Raw genomic sequence first — 26946 nt, 5'->3', positions numbered from 1 at the left:
CATCACATTGGGGGTTGGGATTTCAACATATGAATTTTGGGAGGACATAAACATTCAGTCCTTAGCACTGTTTTTTTTCTTGCTCACGTTTTAAAATAAACCCTCTCAGATCCCGAGGATAAAACTTTGACCTTACAGCTGTGTTTCTGACATAAACTCAGGGAGAGAATTTATACTTTGAATACACATGGTTCTGAGCAGAGAAAAAAAAAAAAAACATATCTGCTATTGTAAGGTCGGAGCATCATTGTACAGGTCATTTATTTTTTAAAAGTCCCTGAAACTGTCATTTAAAAAACCCACAACTCTCACCAGCTGAACATTTGGAACCGTATACTCTAGCATTTCAGGGAAGTCAAATTTCTTTCCTACAACTCTTAAGAGGCACCTCTTGAAACTTTCCAGTTAAGATTTTCAAAACTGTGTGACAAATAACAGCCCTAGGGGAAAGCCCATAATATGGCTGTCAGTGAACTTAACTTCCATCATAAAATGGAAATGTTGTCAAGTATTTTGGGCTTTGGAGCAGCTGCCACCTAATAACTATTCAGAAACAAATGCCCAAATCAGTTTAGGTCTCATCATAAACTCTGACTTTCAATTCAAAGAGAAGGATAGTCATTTTTTTGTATTTATTTATGAAAACTACAGTTAGAAATTTCTCAAAAAAAACACATATATAGGTACACAGAGGGATAATTGATTCTTGGTAGTGTTATCAAAAAAGTTAAGGGCAATTTTAAGTTAGTTCTTTTTCTCCTTAATACCTAAATTAACATAAGCATTCATTCATTTATTCAACAAATTTTTACTGAAGATCTATTATGTGCTAGGCAGCATGGAGCCCTGAAACAAAAATAAAGAAATAAATGCTTTTTTCCCCCTCCTATGAATGGGCAGATAGAGGTCAAAGGTGAGTGAATATTAAGACCACGCCATAAAGTAGAAGTAAGCAACCCACGTCACCAGGAAATCTAAAATCCTAGTTTCATTTCCCTTACATTCCTCTCACTCTAACCTGTGACTTTTATTCAATGCTTTCCAAAGAAGAAAGATAAAGGCTAAATAAGAAAATACTTCTACTCCCCTTTCCTTTTATATACAGAAATGAGGGCTTGCTCTTACCTTGGATTCTTTCTCACCCACTCAGAAAGTAACAGAATGAATTCATGAGGAATAATTTGTAAATAATTTGGGAAATTGATGTCAGCTACTATAACAAAAGAGAAGCCCAAAATTTTAGAATCTGCCATTACTGTGCTTCATCTTTTCCACTTTGAAAAACCAGGTGGGTGGGAAGAGGGGGGGCAACACGCACAGGGTATCATTCCTAGTAGCTATTAAATGTATCAATATTTTTTAAATTGTAGGGGGGAAGTGCAAACATGCAAAGTGTGTAAGGCCTAACATGGCTAAGTTTTCTGTGATTTTTGGTAGTTCCAGAGGTAAAGGCCCTTTAACTGACCTGTTCACCATTTTGCTCTCTGTTGTTGAAGGTAAGGAAAACACACCTGAAAGGATATGCCTGTGTCTCAAATATATTAGGGGCTCAATTAATGATTGTTGAAAGTTGAACAGATGAGCTGCTATTTCAGCATTCTTGACGCATTACAGCAGGTGCTTGATAAACTACCTACTAAATAAATAATTTATTATGTCCCTCTCAACACTCCCTAATATGTCTCTTGATGATGAGATCTAGGGATGAGCAGAAAAAAAGAGTTTCTCATTCAAACACGGTGTTCCCAATATTATTGCAACCGAATCTCATGTAAAATTGCATGACCTGAGAGGTTTGAAGGGAGAAGAAAGGTGAACAAAACCTTATCCCACCCCTGCAGCCAGGTGCTCTGCATGTGACTTAATGTACATAAACCTTACCCCATAAACAGCTGCCTAAGTAGTTTCTAACTTGCTGTGCCCACCAAACACATCCCCCACAGAGCCTCAAGGGGTCTTTGCAAAAAGGAATCCTCTGATTATTCCACACTTGCTTAAAACTCTTCATCCCTAATAACTAATGTCCAAATCCTTCAACATGGTATGTGAGGCTCTCATTGTCCCTTCAGCTGTTTTTTGTTTGGTTGGTGGGCTTTTTCAGTTTTTTTTTGGCTGTGGGTTTTTTTGGGGGGGGGCAGGGGGCTTTTTTTCCCATGAGTTTCTGGTTCTTACTATCTCCAGGTCTTTCCTCATTAAGTTGGCCTCTGCTTAGAAGGCACCTCCACTTCCTCTTCTCTACCTTTAAGCCTCACTTCTGGCATCTCCTCCTCTAGCAAGTCTATGGCAGGAGTTAGATATCCCCCTTTCTCACTCCTATAACTTCTCAGACTATCCCAGCACTGCACTTCCTACTTATTTTGTCATTATTCATTCAGCCCCCTTACTAATTCTCAGTGCTTACTCATTCGTGTATCTATATCAGACTGGCACAGTCCAGCACATAGTAGGTACTCAAGAGATTTTGAATGAATGAGTGACTGAGTGGTTGTACATGGAGAAATGTTGCAGGACCAAGTTAAAAGCTAATGACTTAAAGTGGCCCGTGATACCTCTTTTTTACTCAGCCCCATAGGCCACTCTTATCTGTGAGTAGAAGGAGAGGTGATTTCTGGCTCCAAAGGAGCATTGGCCTTGAAACTTATTTTGTGAGCAGAGTGAAGCGGAGAACTTGAGAGACTAATATTTCCCTAAACTATCCATCAAATACAAGCCCAGCAGATACCAGCAGTTTTCAACCCCATCACCACCACCCCCATCACCAAGTTCTTTTTTTTTTTAACATGTTGTTGTTTTTTATTTACTTTCTCATATAATTTTTTTTTTTCACATCTCCACTGGAGTATAACTGCTCTACCATGGCGTGCTAGCCCCTTGCCTACAACAAAGCGAATGAGCTATACACATACACATGCTCCCACATCTCTTCCCTCCCACGTCCCCCTTCCTCCCACCCCCCCCACCCCACCCCTCCACCACCAAGTTCTTAACCACAAATGAAGGTGAACTCCTCCCTGTAATTCTACAAGTTCAGTATATCTTTAATGTTTAGGACTTTTGTCTTTTAAATTCATGTAAATTTCCAGTGAACCGACTTAATTCCCCAACTCGTACATCCACACCTCAATTAGCTAAACCGATGTTCCAGGAAGGTGTTCCATATTCACTTTATAGCTTCCCATCCTTTTCCAACTCCCCCAAGAAGTGCCTCGTTAAAGAAATATGGGATACGTTGTAGTTCCTCTTCCGTACTACATTCTTACAAACCAAGCATCAGCCATAATTAACGAAAAAAAAAACTAGAATAAAAACAGAGTGGGGGGGCTTCCCTGGTGGCACAGTGGTTGAGAGTCCGCCTGCCAATGCAGGGGACACAGGTTTGTGCCCCGGTCCGGGAAGATCCCACATGCCGCGGAGAGGCTGGGCCCATGAGCCATGGCCGCTGAGCCTGCGCATCCGGAGCCTGTGCTCTGCAACCAGAGAGGCCACAACAGTGAGAGGCCCATGTACCAAAAAAAAAAAAAAAAAAAAAAAAAAACAGAGAGGGGAGGACCTTCAGAAATAGAAAAAAGGGGGAGACTCGTTCAAGATGGCAGAGTAGAAGGACGTGTGCTCACTCCCTCTTGTGAGAGCACCGGAATCACAACTAACCTCTGAACAATCATTGACAGGAAGACACTGGAACTCACCAAAAAAGATACCCCACATCCAAAGACAAAGGAGAAGCCACAATGAGATGGTAGGAGGGGCGCAATCACAGTAAAATCAAATCCCATAACTGCTGGGTGGGTGACTCACAAACTGGAGAACACTTACACCACAGAAGTCCACCCACTGGAGTGTAGGTTCTGAGCCCCAGGTCAGGCTTCCCAACCTGGGGGTCCGGCAAGGCAAGGAGGAATTCCTAGAGAATCAGACTTTGAAGCGGGCGGGATTTGGTTACAGGACTTCGACAGGACTGGGGGAAAGAGAGACTCCACTCCTGGAGGGCACACACAAAATAATGTGCGCATCAGGACCCAGAGGAAGGAGCAGTGACCCCATCGGAGACTGAACCAGACCTACCTGCTAGTGTTGGAGGGTCTGCTGCAGAGGCGGGGGGAAGCTGGGGCTCATCGTGAGGACAAGGACACTGGCAGCAGAATTTCTGGGAAGTACTCCTTGGAGAGAGCACGCCCAGAGTCTGCCATTAGAGCAGACCACCAAAGAGCCCGGGTAGGCTCCAGTGTTGGCTTGCCTCAGGCCAAACAACAAACAGGGAGGGCACCCAGCCTCACCCATCAGCAAACAAGCAGATTAAAGTTTTACTGAGCTCAGCACACCAGAGCAACAGCCAGCTCTACCCACCACTAGACCCAAGCTTTAACACAAGCTTTAAATGACACAATAGAGCAGATAGATTTAACTGATACTTATAGGACATTCCATCCCAAAACAGCAGATTACAGTTTCTTCTCAAGTGCGCACAGTACATTCTTCAGGATAGATCACATCTTGGGTCACAAATCAAGCCTCAGTAAACTTAAGAAAATTGAAATCATATCAAGCATCTTTTCTGACCACAACACTATGAGATTAGAAATCAATTACAGGGAAAAAACCGAAAAAAACACAAACACATGGAGGCTAAACAATACGTTACTAAATAACCAAGAGATCACTGACGAAATCAAAGAGGAAATCAAAAAATACCTAGAGACAAATGAGAATGAAACATGACGATCCGAAACCTATGAGATGCAGCAAAAGCAGCTGTAATAGGGAAGTTTATAGCCATACAAGCCTACCTCAAGAAACAACAAACATCTCAAATAAACAATCTAACCTTACACCTAAAGGAACTAGAGAAGGAAGAACAAACAAAACCCAAAGTTAGCAGAAGGGAAGAAATCATAAAGATCAGAGCAAAAATAATGAAACAGAAACAAAGTAGACAATAGCATCGATCAATAAAACAAAAAGCTGGTTCTTTGAGAAGGTAAACAAAATTGATAAACCATTAGCCAGACTCATCAGGAGGGAGAGGACTTAGATCAATAAAATTAGAAATGAAAAAAAAAATACGACACCACAGACATAAAAAGCATCCTAAGAGACTACTACAAGCAACGCTATGACAGTACAATGGACAACCTGGAAGAAACAGACAAATTCTTAGAGAGGTATACCTTCCAAGACTGAACTAGGAAGAAATAGAAAGTATGAAGAGACCAATCACAAGTAATGAAATTGAAACTGTGATTAAAAATCTTCCAACAAACAAAAGTCCAGGACCAGATGGCTTCACAGGTGAATTCTATCAAACATTTAGAGAAGACCTAACACCCATCCTTCTCAAACTCTTCCAAAAAATTTCAGAGGAAAGAACACTCCCAAACTCATTCTATGAGGCCACCATAACCTGATACCAAAACCAGACAAAGATACTACAAAAAAGAGAAAATTACAGACCAACATCACTGATGAATACAGATGCAAAAATTCTCAAAAATATACTACCAAACAGAATCCAACAACACATTAAAAGGATCATACACCATGATCAAGTGGAATTTATCACAGGCATGCAAGGATTCTGCAATACACACAAATCAAACAATGTATTACACCATATTAACAAACTGAAGAAGAAAAACCATATGATCATCTCAGTAGATGCAGAAAAAGCTTTTGACAAAATTCAACACCCATTTATCATAAAAACTCTTCAGAAAGTGGGCATACAGGGAACCTACCTCAACATAATAAAGGCCATATATGACAAACCCACAGAAAACATCATTCTCAATGGTGAAAAACTGAAAGCATTTCCTCTAAGATCAGGAACAAGACAAGGATGTCCTCTCTCACCACTATTATTCAACATGGTTTTGGAAGTCCTAGCCACGGCAATCAGAGAAGAAAAAGAAAAATGCACACTGGAATACACACTGGAAAAGAAGAAGTAAAACTGTCAGTGTTTGCCGATGACATGATCTATACATAGAAAATCCTAAAGATGCTACCAGAAAACTACTAGAACTAATCAATGAATTTGGTAACGTTGCAGGATACAAAATTAATGCACAGACGTCTCTGGCATTCCTACACACCAACAATGAAAAATCAGAAAAAGAAATTAAGGAAACACTCCCATTTACCATTGCAACAAAAAGAATAAAATACCTAGGAATAAACGTACCTAGGGAGACAAAAGACCTGTATGCAGAAAATTATAAGACATTGCTGAAAGAAATTAAAGATGATACAAACAGAGGGAGAGATATACCATGTTCTTACATTGGAAGAATCAATATTGTGAAAATAACTATAGTACCCAAAGCAATCTACAGATTCAATGCAATCCCTATCAAATTACCAATGGCATTTTTTTACAGAACTAGAACAAAGTATCTCAAATTTTGTATGGAGACACAAAAGACCCAGAATAGCCAAAGCAATCTTGAGGGAAAAAAACGGAGCTGGAACAATCAGACCCCCTGACTTCAGACTATACTACAAAGCTACAGTAATCAAGACAATATGGTACTGGCACAAAAACAGAAATATAGATCAATGGAACAGGATAGAAAGGCCAGAGATAAACTCACACACCTATGGTCAACTAATCTATGACAAAGGAGGCAAGGCTATACAATGGAGAAAAGACAGTCTCTTCAATAAGTGGTGCTGAGAAAACTGGACAGCTACATGTAAAAGAATGAAATTAGAACACTCCCTAACACCATACACAAAAATAAACTCAAAATGGAGTAGACACCTAAATGTAAGACTGGAAAATATAAAACTCTTAGAGGAAAACATAGGCAGAACACTCTATGACATAAATTTCAGCAGGATCCTTTTGGACACACCTCCTAGAGAAGGGGAAATAAAAACAAAAATAAACAAATGGGACCTTAAGAAACTGTAAAACTTTTGCACAGCAAAGGAAACCATAAACAAGACGAAAAGGCAACCCTCAGAATGGGAGAAAATATTTGCAAACGAAGCAATGGACAAAGGATTAATCTCCAAAATATACTATATATATAAATAATCTCCAAAATATATAAACAGCCCATGCAGCTCAATATTAAAAAAAACAAATAACCCAATCCAAAAATGGGCAGAAGACCTAAAAAGACATTTCTCCAAAGAAGACATACAGATGGCCAAGAAGCACATGAAAAGCTGCTCAGCATCACTAATCATTAGAGAAATGCAAATCAAAACTACAATGAGGTATCACGTCACATCTGTCAGAATGGGCATCATCAGAAAATCTACAAACAACAAATGCTGGAGAGGGTGTGGAGAAAAGGGAAGCCTCTTGCACTGTTGGTGGGAATGTAAATTGATACAGTCACTATGGAGAACAGTATGGAGGTTTCTCAAAAACTAAAAATAGACTACCATACGACCCAGCAATCCCACTACTGGGCATATACCCAGAGAAAACCATAATTCAAAAAGACACATGCGGGCTTCCCTGATGGCACAGTGGTTGAGAGTCCGCCTGCCGATGCAGGGGACACGAGTTCGTGCCCCAGTCCGGAAGGATCCCATATGCTGCGGAGCAGTTGGGCCCGTGAGCCATGGCCGCTGAACCTGCGCATCTGGAGCCTGTACTCCACAACGGGAGAGGCCACAGCAGTGAGAGGCCCGCGTACCGCAAAAAAAAAAAAAAAAAAAAGACACATGCACCCCAATGTTCACTGCAGCACTATTTACCATAGCCAGGACATGGAAGCAACCTAAATGTCCAATGACAGATGAATGGATAAAGAAGATGTGGTACATATACATAATGGAATATTACTCAGCCATAAAAAGGAATGAAATTGAGTCATTTGTAGAGGCGTGGATGGATCTACAGACTGTCATACAGAGTGAACTAAGTCAGGAAGAGTAAAACAAATATCGTATATTAACGCACATATGTGGAATCTAGAAAAATGGTACAGATGAACTGGTTTGCAGGGTAAAAATCGAGACACAGATGTACAGAACAAATATATGAACACCAAGGGGGGAAAGTGGCGAGGGTGGTGGTGGCGTGATGATTTGGGAGGTTGGAATTGACATATATACACTAATATGTATAAAATGATAACTAAGAAGAACCTGCTGTATAAAGAAAAAGAAAAAAGAAATAAAAAAGGAGAAGTTACAATGGACACCACAGAAATACAAAGCATCATAAGAGACTACTACAAGCAACTCTATGCCAATAAAATCGACAACCTGGAAGAAATGGACAAATTCTCAGAAAGGTATAACCTTCCAAGACTGAACCAGGAAGAAATAGAAAATATGAACAGACCAATCACAAGTAATGAAATTGAAACTGTGATTAAAAATCTTACAACAAAGAGAAGTTCAGGACCAGACGGATTTACAGGTGAATTCTATCAAACATTTAGAAAAGAGCTAACACCCATCCTTCTCAAACTCTTGCAAAAAACTGCAGAGGGGGCTTCCCTGGTGGCGCAGTGGTTGAGAGTCCACCTGCCGATGCAGGGGACACGGGTTCGTGCCCCGGTCCAGGAAGATCCCACATGCCGCAGAGCGGCTGGGCCCGTGAGCCGTGGCCGCTGAGCCTGCGCGTCCGGAGAGGCCACAGCAGTGAGAGGCCCGTGTACTGAAAAAAAAAAAAAAAAAAAAAAAACTGCAGAGGAAGGAACACTCCCAAATTCATTCAACAAGGCCACCATCACCCTGATACCACAACCAGACAAAGATACTATAAAAAAAGAAAATTACAGACCAATATCACTGATGAATATAGATGCAAAAATTCTCAACAAAATACTAGCAAACAGAAACCAACAACACATTAAAAGGATCACACACCATAATCAAGTGGGATTTATCACAGGCTTGCAAGGATTCTTCAGTATATGCAAATTAATCAATGTGATACACCACAGTAACAAACTGAAGAAGAAAAACCATATGATCATCTCAATAGATGCAGAAAAAGCTTTTGACAAAATTCCACACCCATTTATGATAAAAACTCTCCAGAGAATGGGCATAGAGGGAACCTACCTCAACATAGTAAAGGCCATATATGACAAACAGCAAACATCATTCTCAATGGTGAAAAGCTGATAGCATTTCCTCTAAGATCAGGAACAAGACAAGGATGTCCACTCTTGCCACTATTATTCAACATGGTTTTGGAAGTGCTAGCCACAGCAATCAGAGAAGAAAAAGAAAAAAAAAGGAACACAAATTGGAAAGGAAGAAGTAAAACTGTCACTGTTTGCAGATGACATGATACTATACATACATAATCCTAAAGATGCCACCAGAAAACTACTAGAACTAATCAATGCATTTGGTAAAGTTGAAGGATACAAAGTTAATGCACAGAAATCTTGTGCAGTCCTATACACTAACAATGAAAGATCAGAAAGAGAAATTAAGGAAACAATCCCATTCACCACTGCAACAAAAAGAATAAAATACCTAGGAATAAACCTACCTAAGGAGGTAAAAGACCTATATTCAGAAAATTATAAGACACTGATTAAAGAAATCAAAGATGACACAAACAGAGGGAGAGATATACCATATTCTTTGACTGGAAGAATCAATATTGTGAAAATGACTATACTACCCAAAGAAATCTACCGATTCAATGCAATCCCTATCAAATTACCAATGGCATTTTTTTTACAGAACTAGAACAAAGTATCTTAAAATTTGTATGGAGACACAAAAGACCCAGAATAGCCAAAGCAATCTTGAGGGAAAAAAACGGAACTGGAACAATCAGACCCCCTGACTTCAGACTATACTACAAAGCTACAGTAATCAAGACAATATGGTACTGGCACAAAAACAGAAATATAGATCAATGGAACCAGATAGAAAGCCCAGAGATAAACCCACACACCTATGGTTAACTAATCTATGACAAAGGAGGCAAGGCTATACAATGGACAAAAGACAGTCTCTTCAATAAGTGGTGCTGGGGAAACTGGACAGCTGCATGTAAAAGAATGAAATTAGAACACTCCCTAACACTATACACAATAATAAACTCAAAATGGATTAAAGACCTAAATGTAAGACCAGACACTATAAAACTCTCTTAGAGGAAATCATAGGAAAAACACTCTTTGACATAAATCACAGCAATATCTTTTTTGATCCACCTCCTAGAGTAATGGAAATAAAAACAAAACAAATGGGACCTAATGAAACTTAAAAGGTTTTCCACAGCAAAGGAAACTATAAACAAGACAAGAAGACAACCCTCAGAATGGCAGAAAATATTTGCAAATGAATCAACGGGCGAGGATTAATCTCCCAAATATATAAACAGCTCATTCAGCTCAATATTAAAAAAACAAACAACCCAATTAAAAAATGGGCAGAAGACCTAAATAGACATTTCTCCAAAGAAGACATACAGATGGCAAAGAGGCACATGAAAAGCTGCTCAACAACACTAACTAATTATTAGAGAAATGGAAATCAAAAGTACAATGAGGTACCACCTCATGCCGGTTAGAATGGGCATCACTAGAAAATCTACAAACAACAAATGCTGGAGAGGGTGTGGAGAAAAGGGAACCCTCTTGCCCTGTTGGTGGGAATGTTCAATACAGCCACTATGGAGAACAGTATGGAGGTTCCTTAAAAAACTAAAAATAGAATTACCATATGACCCAGCAATCCTACTACTGGACATATACCCTGAGAAAACCATAATTCAAAAAGACACATGCACCCCAATGTTCATTGTAGCACTATTTACCATAGCCAGGTCATGGAAGCAACCTAAATGCCCATTGACAGATGAATGGATAAAGAAGATGTGGTACATATATACAATGGAATATTACTCAGCCATAAAAAGGAATGAAAGTGGTCATTTGCAGAGACGTGGATGGACCTAGGGACTGTCATACAGAGCAAAGTCAGTCAGAAAGGGAAAAAGAAATATCATATATTAACGCATGTATGTGGAATCTAGAAAAATGGTACAGATGAACCAGTTTGCAAGGCAGAAATTGAGACACAGATGAAGAGAACAAATGTATGGACACCAAGGCAGGAAAGCAGTGGGGGGGGGGGATGAATTGGGAGATTGGGATTGACATATATACACTAACATGTATAAAATAGATAAGTAATAAGAACCTGCTATATAAAAATATATATTTTAAAAAAGAAATCAAAAAAAAAAGTGTGTGTGTTTTTAGTGTGTGTGTGTGTGAGGGGGGCTTGTCCTTAATATGAAAGCTACGCAGAACTTCACACTTGTATACCTAATGATTCTAGAGTTATTTCACACCACCATCATCCACATTCCCTTGAGAGCTTCCAATGAATCCTATTATTTCCATAGTTCTTAAAGAAGAAAAAAGTACCTCCAGGTGCTTTCTCTCTTGGCATCACTTCATACAAAAAAGACTCAGATATATTTGCATTTATGTAAAAAGATATTCAATACAGCACTCTTTGAAGTAGAAATTTTTTTAAAAACCTGGAAATTTAAACGCCCATCAAAGAAAGACTGGTAAAATAAATGACAGCACATCTAGACAATGGCATTTCATGCACAGTATCATGTAGCCATTAAATAAGATGAGGTAGATAGATCATTGTTACGTGTACGAGCATGCATTGCAGGAGCTCCAGGATAAGTGGTTAAGAGAAGAAAGCAAGGCAAGGAATAGGCATAAATTCTACTGAATACAAAAAAAGAGGGGAATTAGTTATGTATCCATTCATTCATATATTCATTCATTTATATGTAATGTCTCTGTAAATGCACTAGTGATTATCCCTGGGAAAAACTAGGGGTTACTGGAGGGTGGAGATCTACTTTTTACGATACACACTCTTATATTGCTTAAATTTTTCACCATAAACTTTTCAAAAACTAAAACAAAAGCTATCTGGAGGAAGTAAAGGCAAAAGCAAAGAGGAAGGGCAAAGCCTGCCTCACTGCCCACCTGACTCACTGCTTCCTGGCCACAGTCCAGCAGCCCGGGGCTGGTGTGATGGGCTCCAACTTCTGTGATTTCTCAACGTGGGAGACACTATGCTTTCTCTCGAGACGGGGGACATCAGTGACTGAGGATGGTTCAGGAAAGAGCCCCTATATCCGAAATGCAGAGCCTCTCCCCACATTCTTTAGAATTTTATCTTCATGCATTATACTTTTTATTAAGGCCCATCTCGCAGCATCTATTTCCTTTTCCCCACAAACTTTAAGAGGTCATCTCTACCTACATCCCCCATGTTCAAAGTAATTCACACGTGTTGCCAAGACTGTGGTCAAAGAAAATGTTTGTGAAGGACTTTTACTCCACATTGAGGACCAAACCACCTTGACAACAGGGGTTTTTGACAATAAACTCTGGGGAAAGGGCCCATTCATTCCTGGCCCTCCTCGCCAATTACCCAGTGAGGAGTCCTTCTGACGCCATTAGCCCTACAACAATTTAGGAAGCATTCCCAGTGTTCAGAGAACCCCTGAAATGAAATTAGACCAGTGTTTGAGCCATACCAAAGAGCCAAGACGAATAATTAAAGGGTGAATGTTTTATTCTTTAGTGTTTAATAGAATACATCACAAGTCACATAATCAATGATTCATTACTTCACACGCAGGGAGGAAAGCAATATTGAGGATTTCTGTTATACAACTGGTTGTGATCACAGAGAGAGAACCAAAATCTCTAGAGCATTTAGATGGTTGAAGAAATTCTCACTTAAAGTTTGGGCATGTCTGAAAAAACTTCCTCAGTTCTTAAAATATAAAAGGATTTTTCTTTTTCTTGGCTTTCTGTTTCATTAGAAAGCCTGATAATTGTATAATGATTTTTTCCCTTTCTCCTTCAATTTTGAGAAAATGGCTCAGTGATATGTATCACTGAGCATATAATATTTTCAACAATTTCATAATCCCAGATAACTCTGAGGGAATCTTACATTGTTTCTCAGGTAAGAGTTTTTCAGATGCCCAGAAAAATTTAAATAACGCGTAATTTGCATCTTCAAAATTAATATCCACAATGGATGTTTTAACCTTTGTCATTAAATGTCACAAATGCTGTTTGAGTGGTCATAAATGAATTGTCATCATTTGTATTCAATATTAATAGCAAAATTCACCAGCCTATAAAGTCAGAAAGACAGTTGTATAATAGTTTACATTATAATTAATGTTCACGTACCTCAAAACACATTTAGAATTAAAAAAAGAAAAAAACCTTGGAAAAAAATCACAAAATGTATAAGGTGACAAGAATTCTTGGTCAACTAGTTCAGCTTCCTACCACATGAGCTTATACTCTAATGTAAATATTCTGGTTGAATTTCTTCCATCTTAGTTTCAAGGGCCCCAGTAGAGAAAAGAAATCTTCAAACATTAATACTTTTAGATGTTTATCATCCAAAACTGTGACAAAGAAAAGTTAACTTCAACATAGCATGTTTCTGGCTCTAGGAAAGCCTATTTTAGGTACTATAGCCACTGGAAACACATGACTATTTTATTTATTTCTCAAGAGATAGATTTAGGTTATCTAAGAAAACTAATTCAGCTTTTAAATGAGTTATAATAAGGAAAAACAGAAAAAAATTCCAAAGGATTTATTTACTCTGGTAGGTTTACAATAAAAATATTCAGTTTACAATTTTGAAATTTAAGTCAACTGAGTAAAGTATTTATGATTTAGATTATAAAAGAAATTCTTAAGGAATTCAATGCCTCCAGTCAATACTGTTCTAAATGCCTGCACTATCATTTATCACTTCTCATGTGGAGCACAAAAATGTTTTTGAATATTAGATTAGAATTTACCATAATTTAAAAAGTAAAAAATTATCAAAGCCTCACCTTACATGGCTTTAATGTAATAATAACATTCCATGGAAAATTCCAATAAAAATTGGAATATGTTATGAGCATGCCAGTTGCCTATTTTGTCTGAGAATTCACAGATTATGCATTTCCCCAGAAAAGCAACAGGCTCCTTATATATATATGGATCTGGTTTGAAAGAGAAGACAATTTTGTCTAGTATTGTAAATTATCACTTTGCTATCAATGCAAAAACCAAATCAAACACAAGAATAAAAATCGTACTGAAAGGGAAAATATTTAAGTCCCACACATTCAAGGAATATTTTCCACAACACGTAATTTGAAAAACTAAAATGAACATGGTTCATAGTCTACATGTTTTAAAAAACAGACAATATGTCAAACACTTGGTGCAAAAGCACTGAACATGGTACCTGTTTTTTAACCACCACTGTCAACCATTCTTTTTTAAAAAGTTAAATTTGTTATTAAAATCTAATGTCACTCAGTTGTATTTATGAACCAAATGGTAATTAGAGCCATTACATATGTAAATGCATGCTACGCTGAGTCAGATTAATGCAGTCATAATTTCTGAATAATTTATGACACCCTCCCAGGTTACTGAATGTCTTTGGAGAGCTTACTCAAATGGACGCTCAATATCTCATCCAAGCTCACAGATGACAACCAACACTCCAGCCCACTTTGTAGACCACTAAGGGTCCTTCTGTGGCTCAGAACACATGGTGAATAAGGGACCCAAAAGTGCAGAGGCCAAGTCATCTTATCTCAGTTATAGTATCCACCCAATGTAAAAATGAGTTTCCTACCCAGCCTTTACTTTGGACTAAGGTAGAATTTGTCATGTATCAACTTCCAACTTTAGAGGGGATAGTCATCATAGAAAAAAGGTTGGTTTACCATCTCTAACCATTCAATTCCCAGTCCTTGAGATAACGAAAGGGGTTAGGGAGTACTGCGGGGCAGCAAGGATGTGTGGAGGAGTGAGACGTGCATGCACAAAGCTGTGAAACAGTTCAACTCAAAGTTTTACAAGATAAAACTTTTAAGACTTGGGTGGCAGAGACAAAACTTGAGCAATTTCCCGTGACTCCTGGAGCTGAGCAGATTTAACAAGGCAAATCAGAAATCTCTGAGTCTTGCCATACGTCAGTGGCTTTGATCTGTCCCAAGATGTTCTCAATTATGTGCTTTTTGTTGCACAATCTAACAGAATACCACATAGGGTGCAGAAGTCTCTGTGACACTTACTTTTGGCCAGTGAGTGACATTCCCAAATCACTTCAGGCTTGAAACAGGGGTAAGTTCTGATGTGTTACCTAGCCCGAGAATACACCCAACACATAAGCAAGTGTGACTTCCTGAATGTTTCTGCTTCCCTTACAATTACGGTCTTTGTAATTGTAAAGCTAACTTTACTTTTCTAAACAGGCACCTCCAACAAAAGACCTCAAATCTTTCTCTTCCCCAATTAAAAAAAAAAAAAAGAATTGGTGGATTAAAAATACAGGCACCGTGGTTTATGTAGACAATTAATCGACATATTAGTATACAACTAATATCCAAGCAAAAAGTATGGGGCAAACTCAGCTTTATGTATTTTTTTCCTAACCCAATTTCCCAATAGACAAGGATATAAGAAACTCATTGAAACATGTTGCTTTAGTATATACACCATCTGATGCAAGTTACTGGGGGTAAAGACAGGAACGTTTATAGCATTAGTAAATTAATTAAAAAACTAAGTGATTCATGTAAAATGTTTATATATGGTATATACAGATTGGATCACGTGAGTCTAATAATAAAACTGTTCCAATTCTTAACATCTGTTATGGACATATAGTAAGATACAGTACAAGATTCATTTTTAAAAAGAAGAAAAAATAGCGCTAATTTAAACACTGAAAACGACTCTTACAAAATCTTTTAAAAACCTACTTCAAGAGAATGATGCTGAAACAAATGAAAAACGACAGGCTTCTCCATCATCACAGAATATCCAAAGGAGCCTCACAGCATGAGAGACAAGGATTCATTTCCCTTCACTTACAGTGTAGATACGATATACAGTGGGGATTTATTCCATGTTAGAGTAAAGGTATAAGGCAACCAGGTCTCCTTCTGTTTCAGTTGCATTTACGTGGAACACAATTTTATTGCTCAGCTCACTTTTAAGTACTTATTTGCCTTCATTTAAAAATATTCCACTTTACAGCTGTCTACAGATGGCAGCCCTTGGCGATTCTATTCTCTGCAGCTCTGTCATTCGAAAAGATTCCACCTTAACTTCAAACAACCTGCATCAAAGTGGCATTTTTCAGGTTTGCCCAGAAGTCAACATTGGCTGGGCTTGCAGACAGTTAGGATTTTTAATAAGAGAACTTAAGTCTAAGTAACCTAAATCAACATATTTTGTTCAAGGAAATAGATTTTAAAATCAGGACTTATAATCAACAAGAAAATAAAGTTCAAAAACTAAAACCCTACTGGGTAACTCTTTGGTTAGGTTATATAAGTATCAGCAAAACAGTTAGTTCAATAAACTGCCAGGTGAGAGTAGATCTGTGATTCACCTTTACAAAATGCTTTGCATGTTTTCGTGTGCTATTTTGTTAATGTGCATGTACTCAGACGGACGGTACAAACTTCCAACTTTCAAATAATAAATGAGTATATCCGCTCCTCCCTTCCCACCCCTCCTACCCTCCTTCCTCCCTCCCCACCCCACCCCCCAAGGCTTAAGAGCTAAGGTCCTACTGACAGTCACTGCAATAATACAGGTTTTCTTAATACCCACGACGTGCATTACTACCCCGCTCCGTTCACAGTCACAGCCAGGTGACCTCCCGCAATGCTCGGCGACCTGAGCTGTCATTCTCTCTTTCCCCCTCTTGCCAATAACGGGTGCCATGTCAAGCAGTCGAACCAAGGGCTTCTGGCGGTGAGCCCAGGAGAAAGGGTGCCTCTTCAGGCAGGAGGGGAACTTTCTACAAGTATAAACCACAGACGAAGACCTTTAAATCTGCACAGAAACCAAACGCTCCTTCATTATGCCATCACCATATTCTTCTCCTACTTCTACCTGTAACTTTTCAAAACTTTGTTCATTTATAGTCCCTGAACGGCCTCCGCGGGATCCTAATTCCAGCTCTGGAGTCTTCCAATCAGCCTCCTAAAACTTCACCTTTAAAGAGGGTCAAAAGACTACGCAATAAATGACCTTTCAAAACTATTCCCACACACTGCTATCAACTCTCTCTCTTAAACCGCGAATGAGTCATCAGGGCTTGAGAAGATTTCAAGGAATCTTCTATACACTGGACAGGGTCCGGTTAGGTTCGGAACAATTCAGTCATTCCCAGGTACTAGGTGACTTTGTAGCCACACTGCCCCACTACATCCAGACTGAAGGACAATCCGGGGGAGGGGTGGTTTGAGGCCGGGGGCAGAGGAAGCATGGGGTGGAGAGGTACGTCTGGGCGCTCTCTTTTAGTGGGGTCCAGAGAAGACGAAGAAGCCGAGAGGATCTGTGGCTGCAGGTACTAAAGTGAGGGGTCAGTGGGTCTACCGCAGGTGGGGAACAGGGGAATGGGAGAACGTGGGGTGGGAGGGGAAATCTATAGCCCTTTCCCCGGCAAGAAGGAGAGGGAATGGGCGCGCTGGAGTCGCAAGAGGGTGTGGGGAGTTCACTCCCTGCAGAAGACGTACTCGGTGTAGCTGGTCCAGATCTTGTCCTCGTTCTGATCGGTGCTGCTGGCGAAGGCGCAGGTGCCCGTGGAACTGCACGCCACCATGTGGAAGCCCGACTCGGACAGCTTGTCGAAGGCCTGCTCCAGGAAGTTGAACTTGAGGTAATAGCGCGAGGTGTAGCGCTCCGGAGGCCGGTCGGGGTCCCGGCTCTCGTTCAGGGTATCCCCGAACACCTCCTTGGCCAGCGATGTCTTGCCGCACACGGTGATGCGCGCCACTCGCCGGAACTTAGCGTCCGCCTGCGCGTCCCGCCCGATGGTGTAGGAGCCGCGGTAGCCGATGGTGATGTAGCCCGAGCGTCGGCTGCCGTCCAACGACTGGGACGGCGTGAGCAGCGGGCCGGCCGCGCCCCCCGACGGGCTGCGGCTAGCCACCTCCAGGGTGGGCGACGGCGCCCCAGCCGAGGCGCCCTCCTGCTGCTCAGGCTCCGCGTAGCCGAGCGGCAGCAGCTCGTCGCCCAGCGAGCCCTCCTTCTGCACCCCGCGCCGCGAGTGCGGCGGCGGCGGCCCGGGGCCGGGCTGCTGGGGCTCCCCGAGGCGGCGCACGAGCTCCGGCAGCTCGAAGTACTCGGCCTCGCGCTGCAGCCGGCTGCGCTCGGGGAAGTAGTCAGGCAGCACGAGCTGCAAGTCCCGCAGGTAATCCAAGATGTAGCGGAAGAGGAAGCCGTCTCGGTCTAGAAAGAAGCGGCCTTTGCTGTCCCGGGCCAGCTCCTGCGGCTGCTGCTGCGTGAACATGCGCCAGAGCAACGAGTCGGGAACCGACACCACCGTGCAGCGCCGGGTCACATACACCTGGCCCCCCACGTTCAGCTCCACGATGTCGGGAAAGAGCGGCGGCTCAGCCGAAGACGACGAGGAGCCGCTGCCGCCGCCACCACCCCCGTTGGGTAGTCCACGAGTGCTGTCCGCCAGAGCCATGGCTAGGAGGTGGCCGGGCTAGGGCAGTGGCCGAGAGCCGGGCCGCGCGCCGGATCAGCCGCCGCCGCCTTTCTCGGACGCTCGTTCAGCCCTGCGCCCCGGCCCGCCGCTGCCACCGAGAGCCGCGCGGAGCCGAGCGCACGACGCGAGCGCGCCTCTGTGCGCCTCCGCGAGCGCCGCTGCACTCCTCCCGCCTCGCCCGCGCGCTTCAGGGGAGTGCCGGGTGGCGACCAGCGCGCTGCTTAAGTAGAGCCGGGCGCCGCGGCGCGCAGAAGGCGGGGGCGGCTGCGGAGCGGCGGAGCGGCGGAGCGTCGCTCCCAGGGCGGGAGGGGGTGGTGGGGCGGGGAATCGATCTGCATCTGAAACGCTGACGCCGCGGCCGGCTGCTGGCTCCACCCCGGCTCGCGCGCCGCCGGGACACCCCGACTTCCCTACCGCCTCCTCGCCCGGTGCTCTAGCCCCTTCCCGCTCCTGCCCAACTTTCTTCCTCTTCCAAAGCGGACAGAACCTGGGCTTGGCCGCTTCGGAAGACGAACCTTCTTTGGAGGGGCAGTCACTGCGCCCCCTCTCCTCCTAACTGCAGCCGGAGACTGTGGAAGGAGCACGTGAACTTTCGGGCTCCCCCCACCCGGGGAGTGGAAGGGCCTGGCTGCCCCCGGAGACTCGCCGCTTTAAACACGCGGCTCGTCTCGTTGCTGAAAGTTCTAGAGAGAGCCCAAAAAATCTGGAGAGGCGGTGGGGCCGCCCCGGCCTGGAGGCAGCTAGATTTTGTTCGCGCGTACGAGTAGCCTCGTAAAAACCCTAGAAACAAAAAGCTAACCTCGGTATCCTGCTATAGAACGCTCTCCCATAGTTTATTTTCTGGGTAAAAAGGCAAACTCATTAGTTGGGAGGCCTCAAAATTGGAGGAAATGGCAAAAGGGGAACTTGGGTGAGTTCAAGGAATGACTTCGGGGCGTGTTCCCCTCCCGGTGGCGGACGCGACCTTCCCCCACTCCCGCTTTTTGGCCAAGCTGAAGGGGCATGCACTGTGAGGCCTAAGGGAAAGCTACGTGTCCGCGGCCCTATCAGCCCCGGGTGAATCGCGCTATGGAACTCGGAGGGTTTGAAGATCAAATATAATTTAGAAAACCTACCTTTCAAACCCTGCGTCTTTATCCTCCCAAAGGTCCAGGCTCACCCGCGGGCCTGGGTCACTCTGTTCAGCCCTTTCCGAGTACCCTCTAGCCTAAGGGTCCTTGTACACTTGAAGGCCCGCTCTAGATCCCTTCCGGTCCTCTCCCTTCGCACTCGTATTCGCCCTTCACAATGCAGCACCCAGGTCTCCTCCGCCGCGAAAGCTTCCCTGACTTCTCAGGTGGGTGGGGCTTCGGATGGCCCCTTCCACGTGCCCTAACGCCCAACACATTCTGACATTACGCGTCTGTGAGTGATTATCTAATCTCTGACTTTGGTAAATAGCTTCCTGAGCACTGCAGAATGAGGACGGAAGAGAGGGTAGTGAAGAATGTTTAGCAATCATCAAGTCAATGGTTATTTGTTGTGCACCAGCTATTCATTCGGCCGCGCCGGGTAGAAGAATAATGTAAGACGGAAAAGGCTCCACAGAGCTTTCCGTGTAGCCTGGTAGGCAAGGGTCAGAAGTCTGAGCAGTTATCAGATCGGTTTGAAGTACAGACTGTCAATCAGTATAAATCAGGCGAGATCTTTGTTCTTGATAATAATGTTTCACCTTTTGTTTAACTACCCGATGAGCTTTACAGTCTCCTCATGGATGTGTGTCATTTTTACTTTGAAATGTTTATGTCTGCTGAACAGTTATCCATGTCAGTGTACTGAAATAAGATCAAGTAAGACCAGCTCACTTAACTGCAAGTACAGATTGTGATACTGAATATATTTGACCACTCTTTTTTTGTTTGTTCTTTGGTATAAATAATAGCTGACACAAAAGTTCCAAGTTCCAAAGCTGAATTTCTAGGCGGCTGGGCTACTACTTGTAATATCAGTGTCAAAGCCCTAAAGAAACCAGTCTCTTTTTTTGTAAATCCAAGAAAAGCCTTTTTCATATCAATTCCGTACATATTTTTGTATCATTACTTTGTTCATCATATCAGCAAATCCTGTCAGTTCTGCCTTCAGAATTCTTCCAGGCTATTAACATGTTTCACCACCTTCCTGCCATCACCCAGGACCAAGCCACCCATCACCTCTTGCACTGGCCTCCTAACTGCTTCCACCTTTGCCTCCTACAGTCTTTTATCACCAGAACAAAAAGAGAGATCCTATTATAACCTAAGTCAGATCATGTCACTGTGTCCAAAGCCCCTCTCTGGCTTCCCATCTCACCAAAAGTAAAAACCAAAGTACTTTCATTGCTTACAATACTCTACAAGATTGGAGCTGTCCCACCAGAACCTCTTAGACCTGTCCCCTGCCACTCTCCCAGGAGCTCCATGCTTTAACCACATTGCCCCCACCCCCTACTGTTTGCTCAGGGCCTTTGCACTCCCTGCTCCCTGTGCTGAAAGACTCACTTCCCCTCCCCCTCTTATCGTCCTCATCTTGTTCAGGTGTCTCCCTTCTCACCTTCAGCCTCTGCAGCAAGACCTTCCCTTGATCACCCTATTTAATATAGCACAACTCCGCCCAAGCGGCATCCATTTCCCTGCTTTAGTTGTTTACTATTTGTTTCCCTGCATTAGAATAGAAAGTCCAAGAGAGCATAGATTTGGGTTCCCTTGATTCATCACCACATCCCCAGTGCCTAGAACAGAACTGTCATATAATAGACATTGGATAAATATCTGTTTCCTACTTGTTTATTCCACCAATATTTATTAAAGGTCTACTACTATGTTCTAGGCAACATGTTAAAAAAAAATAATCTCTGCTTTCTTGGAGCTTCCAGGCTTGTGAGGGAGACAGATAATAAATATACAGATGAGTAAGTCTACTTCAGGTAGAGATAAATGCCATGAAGAAAATAAAATTATGAAATGAGATAGAGGGACTGAGTACAGGGATACTAGTTTATATAGACTGGCTGGGAGCCTCTCCACGAAAGTGGCATTTGAGCTGAATAATAAGCAAGAAAGCCATGAGAAGTTCTGGAGGAAGAACATTCCAGGCAGAGGGCAAAGCAAGTGAAAGGAGTCTGGGTTAGGAATGATTTGGGTACATCTCACAGTAGAAGTCTGTCTATTGTATCATCTGCTTGTATCTCCAGAGTGCCCTTGAAGAGATCAGCACAAGCTCAAATGTGAGCCATACTGCAGGCCTAGACACTACCTTCATTCTCCATCACTTAACACATTCATCCTCCATAGGCTGGTCTACTGCAGGAAGCCATCAGGATTTCCTTACAGAAGTCTCAGTTGTGCATGAGAGGAATAATAATGAATGAAACAGGTGATGTGAGACTGAAGGAATAATTTTCTGGTTAATTTGTATGTTCTATTTCCTGCCTACTGGTTGGTGTCATGAAATTCAAGAGGAAATAAAATAGGGAACTTTAATGCTGGGAGTTAAAGGCCTGAGTGTTTATAGAGGAAGGGAGGGGCCATAACTCTTCAGCTTCTTCAATAGGTTAAATATGCTTAATTGTCAGAGGATAAGGGAGGATTTGGGAAGCCACTAGCTCTGTGTCTCATCTCAATCCAGCTTCTAGTGATGGATACGTTGATGGTCATTGTTTCTTTTCAAGTGACTGTGTACTTTCCTCCATAACAGACAGCTGTCCTTTTATCCTAAAGTGTAGTGTATTGGAAACATCTCTGGACCTACATTCTCATCTGATTTGTATCTCTTCCCCACCTATTGCCTTCCAATCAGCTTCCCACCCTACCTCCACTGCACGTAGTAAATATTCTGAACACGAAAGATTTAAGAAAAGAATGAGGAAGACCACAAGAAATATAAAGTTAAAAGGGGAGGAAGAACTGGGGTGAAATGAAGTGAGTGCCTCTGAGGACTGAATAAATTTAATGTATGTGAAAACGGTCTGTAAGCTGTAAAACACCATTCAAGTGTCAGAATCAGTATTTTCTACTGTCTATCATGCTTGACAAGTCTACTCAGTAAATACTGAATGAATAAATGAATGGCAGAAACATTAAAATGAATGCTGTGAGGAAAGGGGAGAAGAGACAGAATCAGAAATTGTCCCAAACAAGTGTTTAGCTCATTCATCTTCCTCCCAATATGTGTGAATCTTATCTGTATGCAGGCTTTAAAAAGCATTGACTTTTTGCATTCAGGGAGAGAAAAGAATTAGATACAGAGAGATTTAATAACATTAAGCTTAAACGAACCAGGGGGTAAAATGATCTTAATGAAGATCTGGTAAAAGATATGCCAATAACTAATCTTTAAAAAAGAGAGTGAAAATGTTATGTGAGGGACATTGCCGAAATACTAGGTCTAGAAAGTAAATTCCAACATCACTATTATATGATTTTTATACCTAAGAGAACCAAAAATTAATAATGTTGGAAATTTTTATTTCCATATCCTTATAAACAGTATCTGAAGCTTTTCCAGGAAACAGGTAATAATATGATAGCAAGTGTTTATATAGCACTTACTATGTGCCAGCCCAGTTAATAGAACTATACGAGTATTAGCACGTTTAATCTTCACGATAACTCCATGGGGTTGGTACTGTTATTACCTGATTTTTAGAAGAGCAAATGAGTGGTGGAGCTGGGATTTGAACCCAGGCGGTCTAACTTTAAAATCTGTGCTTTTAAATACTGTGTGTGTGTATGTAACTATGTATATAAAAACACTTCTATGAATGCTTTATATGTAGGAAAGAAATAGGTTCTATGATTTTCCCCACTTTACAGATGATGAGCCCAAGGCAAAGAGAGGTTAGGTAATGTGACCAAGATAATGCAGCCATTTAGCCCTGCTAAGCACAAGAATGGTGTCCTAACGTCCATGGACTTCTGATCTACAGGATTGGTAACCAGAAACTCAAAGTAGCTACTGTGAAAGAATTAGGATTAGGAAGGAGTTAAATCCTTGGCTCTCGTTTCTCCTTCTATCGATGGCACAATCCTGCCTCAAGTAAGAATCTCCAAGGACATACTAAGCCCACAGACAGAATGGACACATTGTTGTCCTACACACAATTAATACATGATTTTACTTCTGGCTCTCTAAAATACCATGATGCTTTACAAAGCACCAGGTTTGTGGTATGTTTACTCAGTTTTATTCTGATCTCATTTACTGTGGACTAGGATAAAGTGAGTCCATGGAAACTGTTGAGACCTAGGTTCTAGTATTCAAAAGCAAGTAGTATCTACTGGTCTTCTGGAGCTTGTAAAATTGAACAAATGTATTCTACTGTGGCGTTAGATGTCACACTGAGCACAAAAATAACTGGCCCTCATGCACATGGGTGATTCTGGAATTTCTGACAGAGGCTAATTATTAACATCACTGATGTTTCATGTGAATCTGAGGGTTTTGGTTTCAAATTGTGATATTAAACCTAGAGGTTAATTATAAATGAGTTATCACATGGTATTCTAGTGCTTTGCTGTTTTGAGGGCTTTCATATTGTCAGGTTCACTTGATGATCACAACTTTGGAGGATGTTATTCAACAGTGTCACAAATGAAGAAAGAATCTCAGAAAGGTTAGTGACTGACATTGCCTCTCAGGTAGCACCAGAATGCAAATGGTGCCTTTCGGGTAGCTGGGATGCAGTGCTGGGATGCAAATGGATGCTTCCTGACTCCTCGTTCAGTGCTCTTCAAACTCCTTAGCAGCCCTATCAAATCTGCTCCATTAATACCCCCAATGAGGGCTGGCGCTCAGAATAATCACCTTGGGGACTCTAGGCTTATTTGAGAGATGTCAGAATCACCCACCACTTTTGGCATATCTGTTTAGGAATTTTCTTCAGGGCTAGTTTACACAAGAATAGTATTTCATTAATTTACACCTATGCCAAATTTTGGGTTGATCACTTTTTACAAGGCTGTAATACAGGGCACCACACTGCAGGACACACCCACATGCCTGAGAATAATTAGGACAAAGCCAGTTTTCATGAGTGTGAAACTAAAGTAATGATTATCAGACAGTCAGTAAAGACTAGACTATCACCTTTTGACATTGGGTTTTAAAGATCTCATCCCTGGAATTCCCTAATCAGCTGAATGGCATTGAGTTTAGGTTACTCAGAAAGAAGAAAGGCTGATTCAACTTCAAAGATTTTAATATGTGGTTCCAGAAAGTCTGCATATTTCACTGTGTGTATGTATGTAACTATGTACATAAACATTTTCACATAATGGGCAACTACTTATGTAATTGTAAGATCATTTGTTTGATATAATTAAGGGGGGGAAAAACACCTTTCCCCAGTTTGCTTTCCAGAAATATGCATAATATTTCACAGTAGGGAAATGGCCTCAAACTATGCTAAACTTTAAATTTATATTACATAATAGGATTTGTTTTTAGAAAATAGGTTTCTTTTCCTACAGTAAAGTATAGATGAGAAAATCATACACATTGGAGTTGGATGAACCTACGTCCTTCTTCTGGCCTTAAAGTCTAAGATACTGGGTGAAGTTATTTAAATATTCTGAACTTTAGATCTTTATCTTATAATGGAGCAAAAACACCTGTTTCATCAGACTCCTGTGAAGTTAAATGAGATGATATAAAGCATTTCATTTCACACTGTCCAGCACATAACAGACACATCATAAACATAAGTTTCTGCCTCTACCCTCCCACTCCCCCGTTTCCATTGACTTCTGTAACCCAAACAGTTTCTTGTTGAGTGTGCTTTCCTTGCTCTCCTCCTAGCTTTATTTCTTTTTCTTGGATGACATCTCTTCAGTAGTATCTATAGTGGACCAGGGTCAATAGCATTTCATCTGCAGTTCTCACTCTTCCCAGGAGTCAGTCATTTCTCACAAATTTGCTCTTTGGTTGGAAGATGTAATCAAAATCTAGATAGCTTGGGACTCTCCATTTCAGAGCTTATTTCTCATCCTAGTCTTTGCATCTCAAGTGACAGTTACTAACATAGCTTAGTTTTATCTCTAACTAAAAACTCAGCCTGCCATTGGCAACACCTGGGAGAGAAAGTCTAGGTAGAAATAGGCAGAGGTGCTGTAAGGAGGGGCCTAAAAAACTCCAGATGTCCTCAGAATCCTGAGAGTGACTTCCTCCAGGAACTGATGAAGATCCAAGACTAAAGAGGGCGGAGCAGCAAGAATGCCATCCCCAAGCGCAACTGTGGTGGTTCCCCATATCTCCCAGGCTGTGATGAGGCACAGGAGGAAGACACAAATGCAGACTGCATCACTGTAGCAGATATTACTGGAAGGAATATCAACAGTGCAGGGGATGTTTAGCTCCTCCTTACGTTGTATTCAACATCCCTTCAAGTATTTATGAAGTGGCTGCTATGTGCCTGATCTTCCTGGAAGTCATGGATGGTCCATGATTTATAAGAAAGTATGAAATATCAAAGTGAGTGGCCAGTAATGGCAGGAGCCATCAGGAGTTCCACATGTCACATATGCAGATCATAGGGAGGGAAGTTACCTTCCTTGTCACTCAGTATTCTCTAAAGAAGCAGAACCGGGCCTCCCTGGTGGTGCAGTGGTTGGGAGTCCGCCTGCCAATGCAGGGGATGCGGGTTCGTGCCCCGGTCCAGGAGGGTCCCGCATGCCATGGAGCGGCTGGGCCCGTGAGCCATGGCCGCTGAGCCTGTGCGTCCGGAGCCTGTGCTCCGCAACAGGAGAGGCCACGACAGTGAGAGGCCCGCGTACTGCAAAAAAAATAATAATAATAATAAAAAAAAGAAACAGAACAAATAGGATAGATGTCTGTATATACAGTTGTATCTATATCTATGAAATGATAGATATACAGAGAGAGAGGTTGATTGATTTTAAAGAATTGTCTCACATAATTGTGGAGGCTGGTAAGTCTTATGTCTGTAGGGCAAACCAGTTGGCTGCAAATTCAGGCAAGAGTTGAAGTTGCAGTCTTAAGTCTAAAATCTGTAGGGCAGGCAGGGAAGATGGAAACTCAGGCAGGATTTCTATGCTACATTGACGTGGAATTCCTTCTTCTCTGAGAATCATCAGTTTTTTGTTCTTATGGCCTTCAGTTGACTGGATGAGGCCCACCTGCATTATCAAGGATAATCTACTTAAAGCTAACTAATTGTAAGTATTAATCATGTCTTCAAAATACCATTGCAGCAACATCTAGACTAGTGTTTGACCAGACAACTGGGCACCATCATCTAGCTAAGCTGACACGTAACATTAACCATCATGATTTCCAAGCAGTGTTCTATTGGAAGTGAGACTGAGCTTCTTTTGAGGAAAGATGCCTATTCATCAGCAAGAAGCCACAGCTTCATAAGCTATAAAAAACTGATACTATACTCGT

The 26946-nt window shown here is 41.9% G+C and overlaps 1 protein-coding gene and 1 long non-coding RNA gene across 2 annotated transcripts in view; both read right to left on the bottom strand.

Moving 5' to 3' along the window:
• LOC137211192 (uncharacterized) overlaps positions 1 to 26946 on the bottom strand; it is a 486842-nt gene that overhangs the window by 381141 nt on the left and 78755 nt on the right. The window lies entirely within an intron of this gene.
• On the bottom strand, positions 12532 to 18736 carry KCTD12 (potassium channel tetramerization domain containing 12). The gene has a single exon (XM_067713753.1). The coding sequence runs from the start codon at positions 18505 to 18507 to the stop codon at positions 17527 to 17529; it is 981 nt and encodes a 326-aa protein (XP_067569854.1). The 5' UTR covers positions 18508 to 18736; the 3' UTR covers positions 12532 to 17526.

This window comes from Pseudorca crassidens, chromosome 18 (genome assembly GCF_039906515.1).
Source record: "Pseudorca crassidens isolate mPseCra1 chromosome 18, mPseCra1.hap1, whole genome shotgun sequence".
Lineage (NCBI taxonomy): Eukaryota > Metazoa > Chordata > Mammalia > Artiodactyla > Delphinidae > Pseudorca > Pseudorca crassidens.
This window is presented reverse-complemented; position numbering and strand designations above follow the sequence as displayed.